The 23,519-nt window shown below is 43.3% G+C and overlaps 1 protein-coding gene across 1 annotated transcript; it reads right to left on the reverse strand.

The window, feature by feature from the left end:
* Nucleotides 1-13,425: 13,425 nt before the first annotated feature.
* On the reverse strand, nt 13,426-23,442 carry HAUS4 (HAUS augmin like complex subunit 4). The gene is made up of 10 exons (XM_003420983.4): nt 23,312-23,442; nt 21,434-21,518; nt 17,678-17,820; nt 17,457-17,588; nt 16,989-17,123; nt 16,030-16,126; nt 15,038-15,183; nt 14,487-14,617; nt 14,058-14,126; nt 13,426-13,913 (listed from the first exon to the last, which is right to left on the reverse strand). Exons 2-10 carry the CDS (start codon nt 21,486-21,488, stop codon nt 13,730-13,732), a joined length of 1,092 nt encoding a protein of 363 aa, XP_003421031.1. The 5' UTR covers nt 21,489-21,518; nt 23,312-23,442; the 3' UTR covers nt 13,426-13,729.
* Between the last annotated feature and the right edge of the window lie 77 nt (nt 23,443-23,519).

Below are 23,519 nucleotides of genomic sequence, written 5' to 3' on the forward strand. Positions count from 1 at the left end.
AATATCTGGTTTCATCACTGAGTTATTTAATATTGTTCTGAAAAATCCAATATAGTAAGACTTGAAAAAGGAGTCATAACTTTTGGAAAGGAAGAGGCAAATTTATCATTGTTTGCAGATGATATGATTGTATACCTAGAAAATCCATGAGAATCAATTTTTAAATGATGAAAATTCATAACAAATTCAGAGAAGTCACAACAAATTCAGAGAAGTCACTAGATACAAGACAAATATAAAATAAATCTGTACTCTTCTTATCTACTAGGAATAACCATTTAGAAGACATAATTAACAAAGATATCCCCCATAACAAGATTGTTACAAGCATGGCCCCTGGAGCCAGATGGCAAGAGGTCAAAGTCCTGCTCATCCATTTACTAACAGTGTGAGCCTAACCTCTCTGACCTCAGTTTCCTCATTCGTAAAATGGGAACGTAAATAATAATTCTTACATCATAAAACTGTCATGAGGATTAAATAGTTAATATAGTAAAGCATTCAGAATCTACCCTACACACAGTAAGCCTTCAATGTACATTAGCTACTGTGATTAGTATTTTCCCTGTTCGCAGTGGTAACAATACCACCACCATAAAGTACTTAGCTGTAATTTTACTGAAAAATATAAGGAATATATAAAAGAATATATAAATGTAAGGAATATATAAAAGAATATATTCTCTTTCCTATATAAAGAAAATCACAAAATTTTACCGAGACATGGAATGGACATTGACTCAACCACATTCCAGGCACTTAAAATATATTATCTCATTTAATTATCAGGACATAATCTTGTGAGGTAGGAATTATTAATATACCTCTTTTGTAGGTGAGAAAACAGAGGTTAAGTATCTTAACCAAAGTTTTGCTTAAATTAAATGGAAGAAACAGAATGAGAATTCAGTTCTTCTGATTTCCAGGTGTGTTGTAGTGTAAGGAATTGCCTATATTCATGAGGGATAAGAATCAAGATCAGCACAAAGCTGGTTCCCATGAGGTGGAGGTCACACATACACTCCACTCTCCAACTTCTTCACCATTTCTGACACGAGCCGTTCCTGCCACAGCAGTCTCTGTTTCTCTGCTGGGTTCAATAATTCACTGCAACAGCCACACACAACAACCATACTCATAATTATGTGGTTTATTAGGCTACAACTTGGGATCAGGATCAACTTGGAAGTAACAGGAACGACTCAGGATCAGGATCAGGGAGCACACAGGCTTCCAGTGATCAGTGGGTGCAGCTTCTCTGCCAGGTCACTGCCTTCTCTGCTGTGCAGGCCTCTCTGCCATCAGACTTCCCACCATCAGGCTCGCCGCCATCAGCCTCTCTGTCATTAACTGGGCTCTCTCATAGCAAGCGTAGCAGCTTGCTCAGCTCTTTCAGCTGCTGCTTTCCTAGCAGCAGCTTTCTATTAGGCCTCTCTACTGTTGACCTCTCTGCTGTCAGCCTCTCTGCTGCTACCTGGCCCACCTCCTAGCCAGTGTAGCAGCTTCAGGACCACTTGTGGCTCTGCTTCTCTGCCAGCCCAGCTCTTAGCCAGCATCTCTCTCTGTGTTCACCCATTCATATATCGTGATCCTTGTCAGTTACAAGGTTGGGCCTCCCTCACCAGACCAGAGTTCAATCAATCCTTAATTACCCAAGAGATGTCAATTAACTCACTGTCTTGTTAATTACCAGGCACAAGTATCAAACCATCAAGTTGTTTACAGCTTATTCACAAAATGTCAATCAACCCAGGAAATCCCATAGGCAAAAGGAACAAACCCTCTGGGGTAGAAAACAACCTGCAAGCCCCAGCCCCCTTCCTCACCCAGTTGCTTCTCCAAAGAACTAGGGCAGAGGTAACTCTTCAGGGCCTGGGGGAAAAAAAGCTCCCAAGCTGTTTTTCCAAAGAACCAAGGAAAAAGGCCACATAAAGGAACTCATTTCACACACCAAGTCATTGCTTTTCTTTTACAACAGCATTTCTCGAAATGTGTACAAAGGACCTTGGAGGTGCGTGAGGACCTTCTACATGTTTGTGTGGGGTCAGATTTTCTTCATTTACTGTAACAAAAACATGTCACCACAGACAGAATGCAGAAGCAGATATGAAAAACCAGCTGTCTTCTCTTAAACCAGACATTAAAGAGATTTGCAAAAATATAAAACAATGCCACTCATCTCACTAAATGTTTTCTTCTTTTAGAAAATAGTTATTTTTCATAAAAATGTGTTATTTGTGTTAATTTACCAGCTTTGTGACATTGCACAAGTTACCTGACTGCTCTACACCTTAGTATCCCCATTTGTAACCTGGAGATCGTAATAGTTACTTGCCTCAGAAGTTTCTGTGAGGATTAAATAACTTAACATGCATGGGATTATTCTTTTTTTATCGTGGTAAAATACACAACATAAAATTCACCACTTGAAAGTGTACAATTCAGTGGAAGTAAGTACATTCACAATGTTGAACAACTATCACTACTATTTCCAGAACTTTTTACCACCTCAGGGCTTAGTATTTTTTTCAATGAATTAACACACAAACTCTTTAAATTTTTCTGTTTTAATTTTTAATATGGGAAATATCTATTGCTAAAACTGACATCATCAAAAATTCCTGGGAGTCCTCAAAAATCATTAAGAGTATAGAATTCCTGAGACCAAAAAGTTTAAGAACCCCCTACTTTACAACCATCTGCCCTCCAAGAGCTTCCGATATTGTAGACTGGAACAAAGATATTTCCCAATACTGTGATGACAAGTTAAGGCAGTGCATGACAAGCACTGTAAAGAATTCAAACAAAGTGCTGTGGGGATTTGAATGATAGAGTTTTTTAACTGACATGATAATGGCGGAAGCAGAATTTGAGGTGGACCTCAAAAATGATAGGATTTTAGGAGCAGAAGAGTTATTGCCAGGTGGATAGGATCATAACAAGCATAGGAAAGCATGAAAGGGTGGGTAAGCCCATCAGGGCAGCTTCAGGCAAGTAGAGAGTATAAGCAGTTGCGGAAAGGTTGGAAAGCTGAGCTGCACCTCGAGGGTGTGAATTTATGGCTAAGTCCTATGACTGTGTATGGTATGCAGTGGAGAGACCTGAAGTGTTTTGAACAGAGAAGTGACAAAATAAAGTGAAAATTAACAAAACACTTAGGAAAGGCAAGTCAAAATCATGAAAATTCATCCGGCAGTGGTCTACAAGATGGGCAGAGGGGCAGTGAGGACGATTTGCAGGGGTCCAGAATGATGGCCTGAAGCAAGGTGGGCAAGGGCAGCGGAGAGATGTCCATTGACCAGGCGAGCTGGTCTCACAAGGTGGCAGGGCATTGGTTCAGGGTCTGGCCACAACTTGTGGGCCCAGAGCCTCCATTTTGCTGGCAGACTCCATATGGTTCCAACTGTCTGGAACAATTAGCAGAGACTAGTGTTTATACTTCATTGCCAATGTACTTGGGAGGATAGTACTTTCCAGTGGCAGTAATAACCATCTGATGTATAGGGCATCCCCTTCCCAGAGGTGGAGATACCTGAAGGCCAAACCAACAAACAGAATGCTATTTGGAGGGTATCAGCAGCAACTCCTGGAGCCAAATTGCCTCAGTTTATGCCAGGGATCTTCAATTTACCAGCTTTGTGACGTTGCACAAGTTACCTGACTGCTCTACACCTTAGTATCCCCATTTGTAACCTGGAGATTGTAATAGTACTTGCCTCAGAAGTTTCTGTGAGGATTAAATAACTTATTACATGCAATCTGCTTAGGAATCGTGTCTATTACCAAATAAAGTTCCATAGTTCTTTATGGCCAGCTTTATGGAAGGTTGCACACAGGCCTCGCCTCGTTCCTGCCTCCAGTGTAGTAGTTCTCTCCAGTATAAAGGTGAAAGCCACTGCCATTGAGTGGATTCTGACTCGTAGCGACCCTACAGGACAGAGTAGAACTGCCACAGAGAGTTTCCAAGGAACACCTGGTGGATGTAAACTGCCAACCTTTTGGTTAGCAGCCGTAGCACTTAACCACTAAGTCACAGGGTTTCCTTCTTTCCAGTGGCCTAACTCATATCCCCAATTCAGTGTCTCTTTCAAACAGGTCAGGGTTGGACAAAAACTGGAATACTTTGTTCTTTGGATAGCCCTTTTCTAAACTCTAGGCTCAGCATTTGCATATGGTGACACATTCTTTTTCAGCCAGGTTTGGTACAGTTAGGTCTCTGTAAACTTCAGTTGTATTTTCCTAAGACCAGGCCTTAGCAACTCAAATACAAATCATATTTTAGGGTAAGTTATTTCTACAGATTGCTAATTTCATCCATTATGAATTGACTCCTATATTGTCATTGTCTCAGTGTATAAAGAGTCGGTTTCTTTAACAAAACCTAGCCCAGGCCCTTCAAGATGGGTAATGGGGAGAGATTTTCACAGGGTGAGGGGCAGCACACAGAGGCTGGGCCTCAATGATTCCCCTCTCCCTTGGCGATTCCCCAGGCTGGTCTCTAGGGGGCACTGGGTGCCCTATTTGTGGTGACTGAGGAAGAATGCAGCATCACTCCCCAGGACACCTTGATAATCACCCTTCAGAGAAAGCCTCAAGGGAACAGATTTTATTTGTCCAAGAGCCTCAGTTTTCTAACCCAAATTCTGGAAGCAATTTACTTTACCTTTCTTTAAGGAGGAAAAATCAACAAGACTTAGCTGTGGTAAGAGGCAAGTAAAGGAATATGACTGAAAGAATGAAGGAGAGGCTGTAAATGTAGATACAGCTCTCTTCTGAAAGGTGTGAGGGAGAGACAGAGGGTAGCTGAGGTCCAAGATTGCTAACCCTCAGCTCTCACTGTCAAGCAGCCTTTGAAGTCCCCTTCCCATCTATTCCACACTAGAGGTGAGGGGCACCTCCAGCAAACACTCCATTTCCAGTCAGTGTGAAGAATGAAAAGGACCAAGAGAAACCACCCTGAGCACTGAACACTCCTTTTGCCCCACCATCACCACCACCATAGAACAAATATTTTAGAAGATTTCTTTACCAAACTGTGTTCGTAAGTTCAATAATTAATCTATTTTTCCATGAAATAACAAGAATCAACATACTTGATTTACTCTAATACCAGCAAAAAACAAAGACACTTGAGCAAGATATATGCGCAATGATATTCAACGAAGCATTTTTGTAATAGGGGAAATTGGAAACAATCCAAATATCTATCGCAAACAGAATGGTTCAATTATAACTATAATGCTTCATCAATGTACAGTTAAAAAGTATGGAAAGAATGGTTAAATTATAACTATACTCTGATACTTCATGAAGTATTAGAGTGAAGTATCGTAGTTATAATTTCACCATTCTGTTTGTGGTAGACATTTAGATTGTTTCCAATTTCCCTTATTACAAAAATGCTTTTGTTGAATATCATTGCGCATATATCTTGCTCAAGTGTCTTTGTTTTTTGCTGGTATTAGAGTAAATCAAGTATGTTGATTCTTGTTATTTCATGGAAAAATAGATTAATTATTGAACTTAAGAATATAGTTTTGTAAAGAAATCTAAAATATTTGTTCCATGGTGGTGGGGGTGGTGGGGCAAAAGGAGTGTTCAGTGCTCAGGGTGGTTTGTCTTGGTCCTTTTCATTCTTCACACTGACTGGAAATGGAGTGTTTGCTGGAGGTGCCCCTCACCTCTATTGTGCAATAGATGGGAAGGGGGCTTTGAAGGCTGCTTGACAGTGAGAGCTGAGGGTTAGTAATCTTGGACTATATGAAGAATAATGTGGCATCAGGATTGGAGGAAGACTCATTAACAACCTGTGACATGCAGATGACACAACCTTGCTTGCTGAAAGTGAAGAGGACTTGAAGCACTCACTGATGAAGATCAAAGGCTACAGCCTTCAGTATGGATTACATCTCAACATAAAGAAAACAAAAATTTTTACAACTAGACCAACAAGTAACATTATAAAACAGAGAAAAGGTTGACCTTGTCAAAGATTTCATTTTACTTGGATTCAAAATCAACACCCATGGAAGCAGCAGTCAAGAAATCAAACAACAAAACAAAGACACAAGGGAAAGATTAGTCCAAACGACTAATGGACGATAACTACCACAGCCTCTACCAGACTGAGTCCAGCACAACTAGATGGTGCCCAGCTACCACCACCGACTGCCCTGGCAGGGATCACAATAGAGGGTCCCAGACAGACCTGGAGAAAAATGTAGAACAAAATTCTAACTCACCGAAAAAGACCAGACTTACTGGTCTGCCAGAGACTGGAGAAACCCTGAGAGTATGGCCCCTGGACACCCTTTTAACTGAGTACTGAAGTTACTGCTCAAGTTTACCCTCCAGCCAAAGATTAGACAGGTCCATAAAACAAAACTAGACTAGGCACACCAGCTCAGGGGCAAGACAAGAAGGCAGGAGGGGACAGGAAAGCTGGTAACTGGGAACCCAAGGTCAAGAAAGGGAGAGTGTTAACGTTATGGGGTTGGCAACAAATGTTACAAAACAATATGTGTATTAATTGTTTAATGAGAAGCTAATTTGCTCTGTAAACCCTCCTCTAAAGTACAATTAAAAAAAAAAAAAGAAATCAAATGACATATTGCATTGCGCAAATCTGCAAAAGACATCTTTAAAGTGTTAAAAAGCAAAGATGTCACTTTGAGGACCAAGGTGTGCCTGATCCATGCCATGGTATTTTCAATTGCCTTGTATATGCATGCTAAAGCTAGACAATGTATAAGGAAGACTGAGGAATTGATGATTTTGAATTAATGATGTTGGTGAAGAATATTGAATATACCATGGACTGCCAGAAGAATGAACGAATCTGTCTTAGAGGAAGTACAGCCAGAATGCTTCTTAGAAATGAGGATGGTGAGACTTTGTCTCATGTACTTTGGACATGTTATCAGGAGGGATGAGTTCCTGGAGATGGACATCATGCTTGGTAAAGTAGAGGGTCAGTGAAAAAGAGGAAGACCATTGTCCTAGTTATCTAGAGCTGCCATAACAGAAACACCATAAGTGAATGACTTTGATAAAGAGAAACTTATTATCTCACACTCTAGGAGGCTAGAAGTCCAAATTCAGGGTGCCAGCTCCAGGGGAAGACTTTTTTCTCTCTGCTGGCTCTGGGGGAAGGCCCTTGTCATCAATCTTCCCCAGTTGAGGAGCTTCTCAGTGCAGGGACCCTGGGTCCAAAGAAGGAGCTATTCTCCTGGCGTTTCTTCATGATATGAGGTCCCCCTGTCACTCTGCTTGTGTCTCTTTCATATCTCAAAAGAGATTGGCTTAAAACAAAATTCAATCTGGTAGGTTGAGTGCTGCCTTACTGACATAACTGCCACTAATCCCATTTCATTAACATCATAAAGATAGGATTTACAACTCATAGGAAAATCATATCAGATGACAAAATGGTGGACAATCATACAATACTAGGAATCATGGCATAGCCAAGTTGATGAATATTTTGGGGGCACACAATTCAATCGACGACAACCATCAGCAGATGAGATGGATTGACAGTGGCTGCGACAATGGGCTCAAGCATAGCAATGATTGTGAGGATGGCACAGGACTGGGCAATGTTTCATTCTGTTATTCATAGGGTCAGTATGAGTTGGAACGGACTCAATGGCACCTGACAACAACAACATACTCTAATACTAATATTAGCTAATATTTTTGTGCATATATTTGCATGTTTATAGGAAAAGGTCTAGCATTATACACACCAAATCATTCTGGTTACTCTGGGGAGATGGATTGGGATAATGGTGCATGTTGGAGAGTGGGGAGCAGGCATAGTGCGGTCTTTTACTTTTTACTATATATACTTCCGTTTTGTTTGAATTTTTTTAGAAAGCACAGTGTTTTAGTCAATAAAAAATTTTTTTTTAATTGTGCTTTAAGTGAAAGTTTACAATTCAAGTCAGTTTCTCATACAGAAACTTACACGCACATTGTTATGTGACCCTAGTTGCTCTCCCTACAATGTGATAGCACACTCCTCATCTCCACCCTGTATTTCCCGTGTCCATTCAACGAGCTCCTGTCCCCCTCTGCCTTCTCATCTCACCTTGGTCAGGAGGTGCCACATAGTCTCATGTGTCTACTTGAGCTAAGAAACACACTCCTCACCAGTATCATTTTATATCTCATAAAAAAAAAAAAATAGTCCAGTCTAATCTTTGTCTGAAGAGTTGGCTTCAGGAATGGTTTTAGTTCTGGGCTAACAGAGAGTCCAGGGACCATGTCCTCTGCCGTCCCTCCAGTCTCAGTCAGACCATTAAATCTGGTATTTTTACTAGAATTTGAGGTCCACACCCCACTTTTCTCCTGCTCCATCAGGGATTCTTTGTTGTGTTCCCTGTCATAATTGAAATGAACAAACTTAGCGACTGGCAGAACCCCCACATTGGGTCCCTGACATGTGCAGTAAGGGCTACTACAGTAGGAACAGCTAAGTGGAAGCCATTAGAACTGCCCCTACCTAGGAAAATAGTAAACCGAAAGCAATACCACATTTCTGGAGGGATTACAGAGGTCACTGCCACCATCAAAGATTTGAAGAACGCAGGGATGGTGATTCCTACCACATCCCCATTCAACTTGCCTATTTGGCCTGTGCAAAAAACAGATGGATCTTGAAGAATGACGCTGGGTTATCAAAACCTTATATCAGGTAGTGACTCCAATTGCAGCTGCTGCTCCAGATGTGGTTTCATTGCTTGGGCAAATTAATACATCTCCTGGTACCTGGTATGCAGCTGTTGATCTGGCTGATGGCTTTTTCTCCATACCTGTTTTGAAGGACCACCAGAAGAAGCTTGCCTTCAGCTGGCAAAGCAAGCAATACAACTTTACTGTCCTACCTCAGAGATATATCAACTCTCCAGCCCTACATCATAATTTAGTCCACAGGGATCTTGATCGCCTTTCCCTTCCACAGGACGTCACACCAGTCCATTATATTGATGACATTATGCTGATTTGGACTTAGTAAGGAAGAAGTACTTATGAATCTAGACTTATTGGTAAGACATTTGCATGCTAGAGGGCAGAAAATTAACCTGACAAAAATCCAGGCACCTTCCACCTCAGTGAAATTTCTAGGGGTCGAGTGGTATAGGGGCACGTAGAGATATTCATTCTAAAGTGAGGCTAAGTCATTGCATATTGCTCCTCACACAACTGAAAAAGAGGCACAATGCCTGGTGGACCTCTTTGGATTTTGGAGGCAACATATCCCTCACTTGGGTGTGCTACTCTGTCCTATTTATCATGTGACTTGAAAAGCTTCTAGTTTTGAGTGGGGCCCAGAACAAGAGAAGGCTCTGCAACGGATTCAGGCTGCCATGCAAGCCACTCTGCCAGTTTGACCATATGATCCAGCTGATCCAATGGTGTTTGATGTGTCTATGGCAGAGAGAGATGCTGTTTGAAGTCTTTGGCAGTGCCCTATTGGTGAATCACAGTGCAGACCCTTAGGATTTTGGAATAAAGCCCTGCTGTTTTCTGCAGATAACTACTCTCCTTTTAAGAAACAGCTTTTGGCTTGTTACTAGGCCTCAGTAGAGACTGAACACTTAACCATGGGCCACCAAGTCACCATGCAGCCTGAGCTGCCCATCATGAACTGAATGTCGTCTGACCCAGACAGTCATAAAGTCGGATATGCACAGCAGCACTCCATCATTAAATGGAAGTGGTATATATAAGATCGGGCTTGAACAGCATCTGAAGGAAAGAAGTTTGTTGCATTAAGAAGTGGCTCAAATGCCCATGGTCTCCACTCCTGTCACATTACCTGCCCTCTCCCAGTCTGCACCTACGACCTCATGGGGAGTTCTTTATGATCAGTTGACTGAGGAAGAGAAAACTCATGCCCGGTTTATAGATGTTCTGTGTGATATGGGGGCACCACTTCAAAGAGGACAGCAGCAGCACCACAGACCCTTTCTGGGACCTCCCTGAAGAACAGTGGTAAAGGGAAATCCTCCCAATGGGTAGAACTTCGAGCAGTGCACTTGGTTGTTCTCTTTGCTTGGAATGAGAAATGGCCAGATGTGCAACTGTATACTGGTTCATGGACTGTAGCCTATGGTTTGGCTGGATTGTCAAGGACTTGGAAGGAACATGACTGGAAAACTGGTGACAAGGAGATATGGGGAAGACATATGTGGATAGATCTCTCTAAATGGGCCAGAGAACTGAAGATACTTGTGTCTCATGTGAATGCTCACCAAAGGGTGACTTCAGCAGAGGAGGATTTTAACGATCAAGTGGATAGGATGACATGTTCTGTGGAAACCAGTCATTCTCTTTCCCTAGTCACTCCTGTCATTGCCCAATGGGCTCATGAACAAAGTGGCCGCCGTGGCAGGGACAGAGATTATGCATGGGTCCACCAACAAGGACTTCCACTCACCAAGGCTGACTTGATTACAGCCACTACTGAGTGCCCAATCTGCCAGCAGCAGAAACCAACACTGTGTCTCCGGTATGGCACCATTCCTTGGGGCAGTCAGCCAGCAACTTGTTGGCAGGTTGATTACATTGGACTACTTCCATCATGGAGAGGGCAGCATTTTGTTCTTACTGGGATGTACTTACTCTGGATACGGATTTGCCTTGCCTGCACGCAGTGCTTCTGTCAAAACTATCATCTGTGCACTCACAGAATCCCTTATCCACCATCATGATATCCCACACCACATCAGTCAGATCAAGGGACTCACTTCACAGCAAATGAAGTGCAGCAATGAGCCCATGCTCATGGAATTCACTGGTCTTACCATGTTCCCCATAATCCCGAAGAAGCTGGCTTGTTAGAAGGATGGATTGGCCTTCTAGTGACATAATTACAGCACCACCTAGGTAGCAATACTTTGGAGGGTTGGGGTAGTGTTCTCCAGTGGGCTGTATATGCTCTAAACTAGCATCTGATATACGGTGCTGTCCCATAGCCAGTATTCACAGGTCCAGGAATCAAGAGGTGGGAAGGGGAGTGGCACCACTCTTCATGACCCCTAGGGACCAATGAATAACTTTTGCTTCCTGTTCCTGTGACCCTAGGTTCTGCGGTCTAGAAGTCTTAGTTCCAAAGGGAGGAATGCTCCCACCTGGAGACACAACACTGATTCTATTGAACTGGAAGTTAAGAATGCCATCTGGCCACTTTGGGCTCCTCATGCTTCTGGATCAACAGGCAAAGAAGGGAGTTACTATATTGGCTGGTGTGATTGATTCTGATTACCAAAGGAAAATCGGATTGATATTACATAATGGAGGTAAAGAAGAGCGTATCTGGAGTACGGGAGATCCCTTAGGGCACCTCTTAGTACTACCATGCCCTGTGAGTAAAGTCAATGGAAAATGACTGCAACCCAATTCCAGCATGACTACTAATGGCCTAGATCCTTCAAGAATGAAGGCTTGGGTCACCCCACCAGGCAAAGAACCACAATCAGATGATGTGCTTGCTGAGGGCCAACAGAATACAGAATTGGTGGTAGAAGAAGGTAGTTCTAAATACCAGTTATGACTACATGACCAGTTGCAAAAACAGGGTCTGTAATTGTTATGAGTATTTTCTTATTATACGTGTATATGTGTGTGTACCCATACATAAAATACTTTTGTTTTCTTCCCTCCCTTTTCCCATTACTTATGTAAGATGTAAACGGGACAAGTGCATTTTCGGTTACATGCGTGTTAGTTGTATCATGTTAGGTTCAAGTATGACTTTAGTGTCTTAATTTAGAGATTATGTATGGTTTAAGGAGATGCATACACGTGCCAATTTGACAAGGGGTGGACTGTGATGGCTAATGTTATGTGTCACCTTGGCTAGGCCATGATTCTCAGTGTTACATAATTATTCTCAAATTTGTGATCTGATATAAGGGGAGTTTTCTTGAGGGTGTGGCCTACATCCAACATACATGGTTGTTCTGGCAAAGCTCTCCCTCTCTTGATCCTGCATCTGACTCACCATCATCTGACCTCCAGTTCTTGGGACATGAGCTAACGGCCTACCTCCAAACCGGCCAGTTTTGGGTTTGCCAGCCCCTGCAACCGCTTGAGTCAGGAGACACCTTCAGCCTGACACCTGATCCATGGATTTGGGACTGACTAGCCTCCACAACTGCATGAGCCACTTCCTTGAAATAAATCTCTCTAAATATACACACACACACAGACACACACAGACACACACAGACACACAGACACACACACAGACACACACACACAGACACACACACACAGACACACACACACACACACACACACACACACACACACATATATATACCCCCTTGCCGTCGAGTCAATTCCAACTCATAGCAACCCTGCAGGACAGAGTAGGACTGCTCCGTAGGGTTTCCAAGGAGCAGCTGGTGGACTCAAACTGCTGACCTTTTGGGTAGCAGCCGAGCATTTAACCACTGTGCCACCAGAGCTCCATATTACATAATAGAGAAAAAGAAGGACAGGAAGGAGGAGAAAGAGCGAGGTAAAATGTTGTTTAATCTAGGTTAAGAGTACACTGCTATTTATGTACTATTCTTTCAACTTTTCTATAAATTTGAAAACTTTCCCCAAAGAAAGTTCAGGGAAAAAAAAAAAAAAAAAGAACTAAGCAATATCAGCTGTTTCTGAGTTTTTCCATTAATATGTGCTATTTTTTAATTTTGTGTGGGCTAATATTTGCTTATAAATGGCTAAGTAAGCACAATTTACAGGGGAAAATTTTAAAGTTGAGTCAAAGATCTTAATTTTTTTCTACAAATCAATCCAAGACCATCATGATTTGATCTTAGCAGAAGAATGCCCTGAGACAGTCTCCCTGAAACATGGTTCGAGAAGCTGAGTAGGTTCTTTCTTTTATATTAGGGTAGAGGCTTCTCCTTGTTTTCAGTTGCCAACTTTGACACCAGCCAGGGCCCTGCTTGTTCTAAACTAAGGAGGCCCTGGAACTTAGTTCCTCAGGCTGCTTTCCTCCTACCCTCTGCTTTGATTCTGCAGATTGGAGAAACATGTGCCCCTCAAAACAACCCCAGAGGGAACCCGGAGGACAAGCAGCTTGTGTCCTCTCCTGTAACAGAGCTGAGTATGTGCCTCCTTTACTGTTACCGCCTCACCCATAGCCACAGTGACAGAATAGTTCCCTATCGGCCTCAGCACCTAGCACTGCTCTGGAGATGATGGTTCTTCAACACCAAGTCCAGATTCATCCCCCTTCTGCTCTCCCACAATGAAGCCTCTAAGACTCCAGGTGGGCAGGCTAGCACTTCTACCTCCCACTCTTTGTGTAAGCATTGTATATTTGTCTCTGTTTAGATCTACTGTTCCCCCTCCTTATCCACATAGCCTTTGATCTTCTTTTTCCATCTCTGCCCAAAGGAAAATGACTAAAATCCTAAAACATACCAATATCAGTTTATTCAGGAGATAATCAAATAAAATACAGGAGTGATGCTCACAAATGGCTGTGCATAAAATTATATAAATCTGCTACATTTTCTAAAAGAGGTCCAGTCATAAACAAGAAAGAGAAACCAAGAGGGTGCCTAAACGACTGCAGTGTTTTAAGCAAATGTGCCCGCACTCCCTCGTAGTAATAGTGGCCCCAGGGAGAGGTGGTCCTTTTAGCAGGGAGGGAAGGAAGCAGCAGCTATGTGGAAGGCAGGCTTCCTGGCCCCCCCAGTGCTCAGTGGTAGGCCTTGTTGAACTCCTGGAGGACCCAGCGTTTGTTCTCAGTTGTCTGTTTGAGTTGGGTGTACTCTTTCACCAGCCTGTCAAACTCCTCCCCGAGGACCTCATAGGTGTTCAGTACCTGCCGAGACTTCTCCATGTCCTGCTCTTGTAGGCGAATGGCCCCCTCCAAACGATCCCTGAGAGCCCAGGCACAGAAGGACAATATTAGGATGTGGCTCCTCAGAAAGTAGACAGGAGTGAGAACATGTGGAAATGAACAAGTCTGGAAGAGCGTGGGAAGCAGCCCTGAAGAGCTGTACCAGGCCCTTGGGAGTTCTTACCTAATAAGACGATGAACTTCCACCTTCTCAGCAGTGTAAGTGTCAGACAAAACTTTTAGCTCCTCCATCCTGACAGACAAAGAAAGAAACGTCAAACTGAAGATGCCTGACAGCAGTGGACTTAGGAATAGGACACAGTACCTGTCCTGGGTCGAGGAACGGGCTAAGCAGTGACGGGATAAACAAAGTCACTCTGAATCCCTGATCAATTTCTCTCACAGTAAAGCACCTATTACAGAAGGCTTTAAAAAAGAAGACTCAAGAATATTGAAAGCCTTGGCGCAACCCAAAGACTAATACTGTTGTTTGACGTTTACTGAATCCCCACAAGGCAGCCAGCATGGTAGAAAGGAAAGAGGGATGAAGGCGAGGATTTGGGCATGGTGTGTGTGCCACAGAATCCCTTAGATCCACGGGGTCAGAGCTCACCTCAGCTTAAGCACCATGGCACTGCACTTGATCTCCAGGTACTGAGCATTGATGGAGTCCAGCTCAGATTGAGTCTTTAGTCGATGCTCCTGAAGAAGCCTCTGCAGCAAGGCAAGGCACCGGAGAAGCACCTGAGCCCCCAAGGGGCAGGAAGAAGAGGGTGTAAACAGAATACAGAAGAAAAGAGGGCAGGGAGGTCCCTGGGTGGTACAAATGGTTAATGCATTTGGCTGTTAACCAAAAGGTTGGTGGTTTGAGTCCACCCAGACGACCCCAAGAAGAAAGGCATGGCGAGCTACGTTTAAAAAATCAGCCACGGAAAATCCTATGGAGCACAGTTCCACTCTGACACACATGGGGTCACCGTGAATCAGAACTGACTTGACAGCAACTGGTTAATATTCAGAGTCCCTGCAAATTGACAGGATAAACAACCCCCTAAAATAAGAATATGAGAAGAAAAGAGGGCAGATCAGAAATTCTTTGCTTTCTCAAAGGTACCCCTGTGGTCAGGGTAAAGCAGGGGAAGCTGTCCCTCTGCCCTGATAAACCTGGGAGTAGGTAGCACTCTGCTTCTCCAGCAGCACCATCCGCTCCTTCTGCTGGCTCTTGGTGTCCTGACACTGCTGCTTCTCACTCACCAGGACCTCTGCCAGTTTCCACATCTTTGCTGCCTTTAGGGTTTCGCTGTCTGAATCTGAGCAAAGAGACAAGAGGACTGGGCAGGAAAACCCTAATCGCTACTGCCCTTCTGAGGCCATTTTTCAGGGCCCCTATCCTACATCATCTGGAGCCCTGGTGCCACAGTGGTTAAGAGCTCGGCTGCCAACTAATAGGTCAGCAGTTCGAACTCACCAGCTACAACTTGGAAACCCTGTGGGGCAGTTCTGCTCTGCCCTGTGGAGTTGCTATGAGTCAGAATCAACTGAACAGCAACTGGTTTGGTTTTTGGTTTTATCCTACATCTAGGAGCCCTGGTAGTGCAGTGGTTATGCACTCAGCTGCTAATCAAAAGGTTGGTGGTTTGAATTAACCAGCTGCTCCGTGGTAGAAAGACATGGCAGTCTGCTCCCGTAAAGATCACAGCCTTGAAAACCCTATGGGGTGGTTCTACACTGTCCTTTAAGGTTGTTATGAGTTAGAATTGACTCGATGGCAATTGGTTTGGTTTTAGTTTCTCAAAATTAAATTCTCTTTACCCTCACCTTTAATTCCAGATTTAGCTCTTAATTCTTAAGTCACAGAAGTAAAGATAAGGGGACACTCATGAGCCTAAACTTCCCTCTCTGTGCCATTCTAGGAAGAGAGAACTCATCCTTCCCAGCAGCAGGAGGACACTCCTGCTTAGCACCTTGTCAGAAAAAGGAATCCTTCCAAAATTCCTTACTTTTATTCCACCCATAAAGAAACAAACGAATAAGCATCTCCAATGCTTCCCAGCTTCTATCCCAAATCAAAAGTTCAAATTACACCAACTATTTTCAAAACAGCAGGCGGGAACCCCATGAAGGCCAGCTGTGGGCAGAGCAGAGCCAGCACTCACCTGAATTGGGATCATGGTAGCAGAGCAGAGTGAAACACTTCTTCTTGAGCTGCTCCTCCACTTCCAGCTGGAGCCGAGCTCTCATCCACACAAAGTCCTCCAGCACAGAAGTGAAAAAAGAGGTGCAAACAGAACTCTTAGGACTAGCAAGATCCAGCCAATGAATAGCTGACGATAACAACGTCAATAATGGCCGCAGAAAAAGGCATGAAGAGACATCAGGGAGATTCATTTTTAGCCTATCAATTAGCAAAGATTAAAACGATTGTCAAGGCCCCATGGTGATGAAAGCAAGGGGAACTAGGAGCACTAGGAACACCTTTCTGGAGAGCAGCCTGGCAACGTGTACCAACAGGTTTTACATGTACCTCCTCTGACTCTGCGATCCAACTCCTAGCACTAAACACTAGGAAAACTGTCATACGAGGGCAAAGCCATAGATGAACTAGCATGTTCCTATTAGTGTGGTTTCTTACAGCAAACATTTAAAAACAACCTTAATGTCCATCCACAGGGTTAGGCAAATTATGCTACATCCACACAATGGAAACCTGGCAGTGATTTAAACTGATTATATAAAGAACACCGAGCATTAACTACGTGCCTGCTCTCTGTGCTAAGAGGGCACTAGGAGGAATCATCTCATTTACACTTATGTACTGACTTGGAAAAATGTCCAAAATATATTAAGTGAAAACAGATTATACTGTCTATACAAGCATGGAGGGTACAGTACCATTTATGTCAAGCTGTGTATAATACTAACTGTATTTATTTCTAGATGTAGGATTTCAGCTTTTACTTTCTTCTGTGTAACATTTTTCCTACACTCGAGTTTGACCACCATGAATCTGTATCATTTTTACAAAAACAACGAAACTTAACAAATTTTTTTTTTTTAGATATGGGGGAAATCAAGCCGTTTCGTTTCTTTGGTTCCAATATCTGCCTGCCCCAACCTCTGAGGGTGGCATGAGCTCCAGCAGATCTGCTTTCTCCAGTCCTAATAATGAAGGCACCTCTCCCTCCTGGCCAGGACCTAAGAGCCGTGTCAGTTCAGTCACCAGTAGCCGCTGTTCAAGGGTCTCATGAAACTAAAAGAAAGAAAAAATAACAAAGAGGGGTTACTATAAAATTTCTCCCACTCTACCCTCACAAACCAGTTCTTCACACATTTAAAGTCCTCAAACTTGTCATCCCCTTCAGGTAACTCCTATGCTGCAAATACCTCCTCCTTTTCAATCTTTCTTCTAAAAACTCTGACAACACATCCACCCCTTTTCCCGTGATTACCGTTCATTTCTTTTCTGCTAACCTATTACTCAAAGCTCCTGTTTCTCCCAGATCACAAAATCAGACAAAGACACAGTTGGCCTGGTCATTTCTATAGCTGGTAATCAACCCCTACTTCCTCTCTCCTGCCTCACCTTTTTGTCCTCAGCAGTTAAATTTGTGTCTTGTGTCTTCACATAGTAGTCTACAAGGAGCTCTTGGATGACCCTCTGCAGAATCTCGGACCTGAGCCATGCCGTCTTATGCAGTCGCACTTCTTTCCATGCCTAGAAGACCAAAAAATCTCTGTGAGGACCCTCTCTCCCTGGGGAGGACTTCCCCTTCCTCCTATCATCCCTTCTCCCAGGGCCTTTACCTGAGCCTGTTCCTTTGCCAGGGTGAGGCTTAAGCCACTTTCATCCACATGCTGTGAGACGCTGAGCAGCAGCTTGCCGAAGTACGGGTTCTGTAACAGGTCCTCTTCATTCAGGTTACAAGGAGGAAGCTGTTTACTGCAGACTTAGAGGGACAAAAGAGCAAAGAAGGTATGAGCTCTCACTATATAATTGAGCATAACTCAATTTATATTCACTTCCAAAAAAGGACCTAAGTTTTTGGTAGAGAAGATTTTGAAATCTAATGAGATTTATTTTTAAAATATCCGCAAATAAACTAGGGGCAATACTCACTGTAACCAGCATCTATATAATACTGTTGCTGTTGTTACTTGCTGTTGAGTAGGCTCTAACTCATGGTAACCCCTTTACAACAGAACAAAATCTTGCCCGGTCCTGTGCTGTCATCATGATTGTTGGAATGTTTGAGTCCATTGTTGTGGCTACTGTGTATTTTGAGTGCCTTCCGACTCATTTTCCAGCACTATATCAGACAGTATTCTCTGGTGATCCATAGGGTTTTCATTGGCTAAGTAGACTGCCAGGCCTTTCTTCCTAGTCTGTTTTAATCTGGAAGCTCCACTGAAACCTGTCCATCATGGGTGACCCTGCTGGTATTTGAAATACTGGTGGCAAAGCTTCCACCATCATAGCAATATACATGCCACCACATTACGACAAACTGACAGATGGGTGGTGGCTATGTTATATACAAGGATGTTAATCAAGAATGTGTCTCTAATTAGAGACACAATTAGAGTCTCTAATTGTTGTGTGCCATTAAGTCAATTCCAACTCATAGGAACCCTATATGACAGAGCAGAACTTCCCCATAGGGTTTCCTAGGCTATAACCTTTATGGGAGCATATCACTAGGTCTTTTCTCCTGCAGAGTGGCTGGTGGATTTGAACTGCAGACCTTTCAGTTAGCAGCCAAATGTTAACCATTGCACCACCAGGGATCCTTCTAATAAAATAAGATCTTAGAAAACAGAAATGAAGTTGGAAAATATTAAACAAATAGAATCAAGAATTAGGGACCCTTTTGGAAGGATCACCATACCCAAAATGCCTCATTCACAAGAATAACTGGTGTTCATGAGGAAAAAAAAAAAAAATTTCCAATTTTGGATGTGATCTCTAGTTACATAAGCAAGACTGAGAGAGGTATATTGTTATGAGCAAGCAAAAAAATTTAACACACTATTATAAGTAGGGCTAAGTAACCTTTGTGAATTTAGTAGAATGGCAGTTCATGCTTGAGAAAAAAGGTGCAAGAAATTGGAACCCTCTGGTTATTCCACATACCAAAGGGGCTTCCTTTCTCTTTTCCCATGTGCTCTATGCCGGAGTCTTTTGTTTTACTCCTACTTACGAAACACTCAAATTTTCATTCTTTGGACCATCATACCCAAAGTCCTATTGGAGTTTTTTAAAGTTTAAATACAGAAGAGAACATTCTTTGATGGTTACGAGGGGGGGGCGGGAAAGGGGGTATTCACTAACTGGATGGTAGATGAGAATTATCTTAGGTGACAGGAAAGACAACACGCAATACAGGGGAAGTCAGCACAACTGGACTAAACCAAAAGCGAAGAAGTCTCATGAATACAACCAAACACTTCAAGGGACAGAGTAGCTGGGACGGGGGTCTGGGGACCATGGTTTCAGGGAACATCTAGGTCAACTGGCATAACAAAGTTTATTAAGAAAATGTTCTGCACCCCACTTTGGTGAGTGGTGTCTGGGGTCTGAAAAGCTAGCGAGTGACCATCTAAGATTCATCAACTGGTCCTAACCCACCTGGAGCAAAGGAGAATGAAGAACACCAAAGACACAAGGAAAATATTAGCCCAAGAGACAGAAAGGGCCACATAAACCAAAGACTCCATCAGCCTAAGACCAGAAGAACTAGATGGTTCCCGGCTACCACTAAGAACCGCCCTGACAGGGAACACAACAGAGTCCCTGATGGAGTAGAAGAAAAGTGGGGTGCAGAACTCAATCCTAGTAAAAATCCAGATTTAATGGTCTGACTGAGACTGGAGGAACCCCGGCAGACATGGCCCAGAACTAAAACCATTCCAAAGCCAACTCTTCAGACAAAGATTAAACTGGATTATAAGACATCAGATGATACTTGGGAAGAGTATACTTCTTCGCTGCAGTAACTACATGAGACTAAATGGGCAGCTCCTCTCTGGAGGCAAGATGAAAATGCAGGTGACAGGAGCTGGTTGAATGGATATGGGAAATCCAGGGTAGAAGGGAGGAGTGTGCCGTCACATTATAGGGAGAGCAACTAGGGTCACATAACTATGTGTGTATAAGTTTTTATATGAGAAACTCACTTGAGCTTAACTTTCACTTAAAGTATAATTTTTAAAAAATCTCCTTTTTTCTTCCCTAAGGGATTGGTAAGGGGGCAGTGGTGGTTCAGTGGTAGAATTCACGCTTTCCATGTGGGAGACCTGGGTTCAATTTCTGGCCAATGTACCTTATACACAGCCACCACTTGTGTTATCATTGGAGGCTTGCATGCTGAACAGGTTTCAGAGGAACTTCCAGGCTAAGATGGACTAGGAAGAAAGGTCTGGTGATCTATTTCTGAAAAATCAGCCAATGAAAACCCTATGAATCACAGTGGTCTGATTTGCAACCACTCATGGAGATGGTGCAGGACCAGGCACTGTTTCATTCCGTTGTGCACGGGGTCACCATGAATTGGGGGATAATGATGGCAGCTGACAACAAGGTATTTAAGGATTCAATATGGAAATGGTCAAAATATAGAAGATTAAAGTTCTTGAAGAATTTAAGATAAAGAAAGGATTCAAGATTGTTATGGTTAGAATTGTGTCCCCCAAAATTGTGTATCAACTTGGCTAGGCCATGATTCCCAGTATTGTGTGATTGTCCACCATTCTGTGATATGATGTGATTATCCTATGTATTATAAATCCTAACCTCTATGATGTTAATGAGGCAGGATTAGAGGCAGTTATGTTAAAATGAGGCAGGACTCAATCTACAGGATTAGGTTGTATCTTGAGTCAGTCTCTTTTGAGATATGAAAGTGAGAGGCGAGCAGAGAGGACAGGGACCTCATGCTACTAAAAAAGAAGCGCTGGGAACAGAGCGTGTCCTTTGGACCCAGGGTCCCTGAGCTGAGAAGCTCCTAGACCAGGGGAAGTTTGATGACAAGGACCTTCCCCCAGAACCGACACAGAGAGAATGAATTCCCCAGGAGCTGACACCCTGAATTCAGACTTCCAGCCTCCTAGACTGTGAGAGAATGAATTTCTGTTTGTGAAAGCCATCCATGTGCGATATTTCTGTTATAGCAGCACTAGATAACTGAGACAAAAATGTAGAAAGATTTAAGACATGGAAGAACCTGAGATTTTGGAGAACAAAATAAGAAAAAATTTAAGACAGAGGTAAGAATGAAGCCTTTGAGGAATTTGCTGGTTGCTTTTATCATATGCTTGATAATGCAGTATGGGAGAATCTTGAGTTTTTAGTTCACTGCACAACCCGGTACTGAACAGGAGTTGGGGCAATGTTTTCCAAAATGAAAGTGCCCGAATCTTCATGAATTCTAGCTTTCCCAGAAACTTAGGCTTCTATAAACTATACCAATAAACATTAAAAATCGTTTTTATTATAGAAGGCAAGAACTTAAATAAGGCCTCTCTGGATAAGTCATCAAACTTCTTGCAAATGGCTATCCTTACCTTGTTGGAGTATTTCCATACCTTCTCCAGGTAAGCAGAAATCCCCGGATGCCATTTGATTTTCTCGGAATTCTTATCTGTGGAACTGAGTAGAAGAAAACATAAGGATGAATCAACTGGCTGGCTGCTCTGGAGGAATCTACCTGGGGTTCAAATCTCTGTTGTCCACAAGCTGGGGAGGAATCTCAGGGATGCCTCTTACAGAGAAGGGATCTCTCACACATCCTGGGTCCCAAGCTCTTATACAAGGTTTATGGACAGACTCACAAGTGGCAAAACATTTTGTATTCTAAGCACAGAAATGCTTGCACCTGTTCCAAGTGGTCCAAAATGGAGCCTTCTTAAGAAAGAGAACGCAAATTCACTGAAGTCTAAACAAGAGACCGCCTCCTCCCCCACTAAATCTAAGTTAAAACTGGCTGCTGATTTCCAGTTATGCGTGAACTGGGGAAAGGGAAAAAAAAAAAAAAATCAGAGTCTGCTTTCTTCCCCCAGTCAAATAACTCAGCTAAACCTCAAATTCCACAATAGTCTTCTGTGCTTAACTTGTCCTTTCGTCTAAGATCTGTTGGTAGTTTTTGATCATTAACTCTGGAATCATTCTCCAGGAATGACAGACCATTCCACACTTGAACAACAACAACTGATTTTCACATAAGAGCATTGGTAAAGAGCACCCAGAGGAAAAAACATGACAAGGAGACTGACAGTGAGGTCAGTGCGCCCAGAGTACCACAAAGGTGTAGTTAATGTGGCTGAGGCTGGGACTTGAGCTGTCAGTGTTGTTGACAGATTATGGAGTACACTGCAAAAAATGACATCAATGCAGAGGGGCAGTAAAGATGGGCACAATTTGGACTCAGGAGACAAACATTTTCCCTTGAACGTTATTTTCCATTCCTTGGCTCCATCCCCTCCCTCCTTTCTCTAAAGGTATCCAACTCCAAAGGACAGCTGAGCCTGTCAAAGAACAGACATTGAAGGTTATATTTTAACACTTCATGTTCACAGAACATTTGGTTTACTCCTTCCTTTTATGAGTTACATCAAAGTAACTACTCATTTGTTTTGTAACATGGTCCAGAGAGGGACACAGGTGAGAAGTCAGAATTCTAGGACTTAATCTGCAGCTCGGCCATTGCTTCTAAGTGATTATTGAGGGAAATAAATGTCTTCTGTGCCAAAGTTTTTCCCACCTGCAAAACTGCGATAACAATTCCTGCCTCGGATGAGACATTAAGAATTAATAACACAATCGACTTATCAACAAAAGCCACTACTTAGTTAAGCGCAGTGTTTTAACAGTTCTGTTTCTCATTGATCTCAGCCTGCAAATAAAAGTTTTGCTGACAAATTCCACCCACGGAAATGAGGACCGACCCAAATTTTAAAAATGTCGCCTGTTCTGCTCTCCCTAGGGCAACTGCCCACTTTGGTTTTTTAGGGTGCTCTTCTTTAAAAAAAAAAAAAAATTACCCTTTTTTAAATGTTACAGGGCGTGAACGGTGACGGCAATCAGGCTCGATTCTCCACCCTCTGCACTCAGACGTGTTAAAACGCTGCTACCGGGACCCAAGCATTTAAATGTTCTGACTCAAGCGTCTTTTAAATTCTTAGAGCTGTCTTTACACGCTGCACTGAACGTTAAATTGATTTTACAGGTATTTTCACAAGATGTGACCCTTACAGGGCCCCAGATGAATCAAAATGCGGAGCGGGCTCTCCGGCGCCTACTTCCCGTCTGTCTGAGCCGCCAAGGATTCCCAAGGGCGAGGGCGGCATCAGCGCCCGGAGACCGGGGGCTGGCCGAATTGACCCTTCCAGCGCTCCTCCTCCCCGCAGCGCTGCCCGCCGACCCTCTGAAGCAAACCTACGCACCTAGTGGCAGCCGGAACCGGTCGGCGTCGACACCGGGACCCCGCCCGCGCCCGGGCTCCGGAACCTCTCACTCAGGCCCCGCGCAGAGGCGGGGGGAAGCGAGGCCCAGGAGGACGGCGCGAGAGGGGAGGGGGAAGGAAAAGAGCAGAAAAGGAGCCGAGAGCTCTCGTGGGAGGGAGAAGGGGGCGGGGTCACCCGCGAGGCGGGA

The sequence above is a fragment of the Loxodonta africana genome, chromosome 10 (genome assembly GCF_030014295.1).
Source record: "Loxodonta africana isolate mLoxAfr1 chromosome 10, mLoxAfr1.hap2, whole genome shotgun sequence".
Classification (NCBI taxonomy): domain Eukaryota; kingdom Metazoa; phylum Chordata; class Mammalia; order Proboscidea; family Elephantidae; genus Loxodonta; species Loxodonta africana.